Source organism: Cebus imitator, unplaced genomic scaffold (genome assembly GCF_001604975.1).
Source record: "Cebus imitator isolate Cc_AM_T3 unplaced genomic scaffold, Cebus_imitator-1.0 Scaffold375, whole genome shotgun sequence".
NCBI classification, from domain to species: domain Eukaryota; kingdom Metazoa; phylum Chordata; class Mammalia; order Primates; family Cebidae; genus Cebus; species Cebus imitator.
This window is the reverse complement of record NW_016107690.1, coordinates 1,376,158-1,378,137: the sequence shown is the minus strand read 5'-3', so window position 1 is coordinate 1,378,137 and position 1,980 is coordinate 1,376,158. Positions and strand designations below refer to the sequence as shown.

At 49.4% G+C, this 1,980-nt stretch overlaps 1 protein-coding gene across 1 annotated transcript in view; it reads right to left on the bottom strand.

Moving 5' to 3' along the window:
• Positions 1–119: 119 nt before the first annotated feature.
• Positions 120–1,980, bottom strand: part of ZNF77 (zinc finger protein 77) — a 15,165-nt gene continuing 13,304 nt past the window's right edge. Inside the window, exon 2 of the mRNA XM_017507457.2 lies at positions 120–1,591. Within this exon, the coding sequence (XP_017362946.1) occupies positions 259–1,149 (891 nt within the window). The 5' untranslated portion in view covers positions 1,150–1,591 and the 3' untranslated portion in view covers positions 120–258. The remainder of the gene's footprint in view (positions 1,592–1,980) is intronic.

Below are 1,980 nucleotides of genomic sequence, written 5' to 3'. Positions count from 1 at the left end.
TTCTCCTGCCTCAACCTCCTGAGTAGCTGGGATTACAGGCACGTGCCACCATGCCCAGCTAATGTTTTGTATTTTTAGTAGAGACGGGGTTTCACCATGTTGACCAGGATGGTCTCGATCCCTTGACCTCGTGACCCACCCGCTTCAGCCTCCCAAAGTGCTGGGATTACAGGCGTGAGCCACCGCGCCCGGCAAGCTTTCTCACGTTTACAAGGTTTTAAGGTGGAACACTCTCCCAGGTCCACTGTATTCGCAGATTCACGCTCCTGCATGTGTCCTCACATGTGCTTGGAGGGAAGCGAGATACCTAAAGGTTTTCCCACACTGCTGGCATTCGTAGGGTCTCTCTCCAGTGTGCGTCCTCACGTGCACCCGAAGGGATGAGGAACAACTGTAGGCTTTCCCACATTCAGTGCATTCATAGGGTTTGACTCCACTGTGTGCTCTCACATGCTTTTGAAAATACTGAGCATGGCTGAAGGCTTTCCCACATTGCTTACATTCGTACGGTTTCTCTCCACTGTGGGTTCTCACATGCTCTCGAAGGGACGAGTGACAGCTGAAGGCTTTCCCACAATGCTTACACTCAAAGGGCTTCTCTCCAGTGTGCGTCCTCGCATGGATTCGAAGGGATGAGGAAAAACTGTAGGCTTTCCCACACTCCTTACATTCGTAGGGTTTCAGGCCGCTGTGCGTTTTCACATGTCTTCTGAAGTAGGTGGGACATCCGAAGGCCTTCCCACACTGCTTGCACATGTAGGGCTTCTCTCCACTGTGCATTCTCACATGTGTTCGCAGGGAGGAGGGGTACCTGAAGGCTTTGCCGCATTCCTTACATTCATAGGGCTTCTCTCCACTGTGCGTTCTCCCGTGTTCTCGGAGAGATGAGTAACATGTGAATGCTTTCCCGCAGTGTTTACACTGACAGGGTCTCTCTCCAGTGTGGGTCCTCACGTGATCTCTAAAGGAAGAGTAACAGCTGAATGATTTTCCACAATGCTTACAGTCATACGGTTTCTCTCCGGTGTGTGTTCTGACGTGTTCTCGAAAGTAGGAGGGACAACTGAAGGCTTTCCCACACTCCTTACATTCATAGGGTTTCTCTCCTGTGTGAGTTCTTATGTGCCGTGTAAGGTAGGAGTAATACATAAAGGTCTTCCCACATACTTTACATGCGTGGGTTTTCTGCCCATGGTGACCTTTCACATGTGCCCTGAAAGATGAGGGACAAGTGAAAGCTTGCCCACATTTCTTACATTCGTAAGACTTTTTACTGCTGAGACTTTTCACATAGGTCGCAGATGCTCTCCCTGGGTTCTGGCAATTACAGGGTTGCTCTATGGTCTGAGTTTTCACAGGAGGGCTTTGGCAGGAGAGGCAGCTGCAGGCTTGCCCACATTCCTCACACAGATGCAGCCTCTGCCTGGTGTGAGATCTCTGCCGATTCTCGGAGGCTTTGCCACACGTAGTGCACTCAGAGGGTTTACCTTCGGTAGGGTAACACCTGAGCACAAGAAGGTTCGCGGTATGGCTCAAGGTCTCTCCACACTGATGACCTTCATTATTTTCACAGAGGACCCCCAGCTGACTTCTGTTCAAAACAGGGAGCATACGAGTCATTAATGATTCTAAGTGATTAATTTATTAATAGTATTTAGTGATTACTTTGATTACATATTTGCCAATTTCACTGAATGGGGGTATTTTCAGCACTGTCTGCCTTGTTTCTATGGGGAACAAGCTCAATGCTCTAGTTAAAGGCTCAACTGCAGCCATAAATTTCAGGGTTTTTTTTAAGACAGGTCTCACTGTTGCCCAGGCTGGAGTGCAATGGCGCGATCTCGGCTCACCGCAACCTCCATCTCCTGGGTTCAGGCAATTCTCCTGCCTCAGCCTCCTGAGTAGCTGGGATTACAGGCACGTGCCACCATGCCCAGCTAATTTTTTGTATTTTTGATAGAGACGGGGTTTCACCATGTT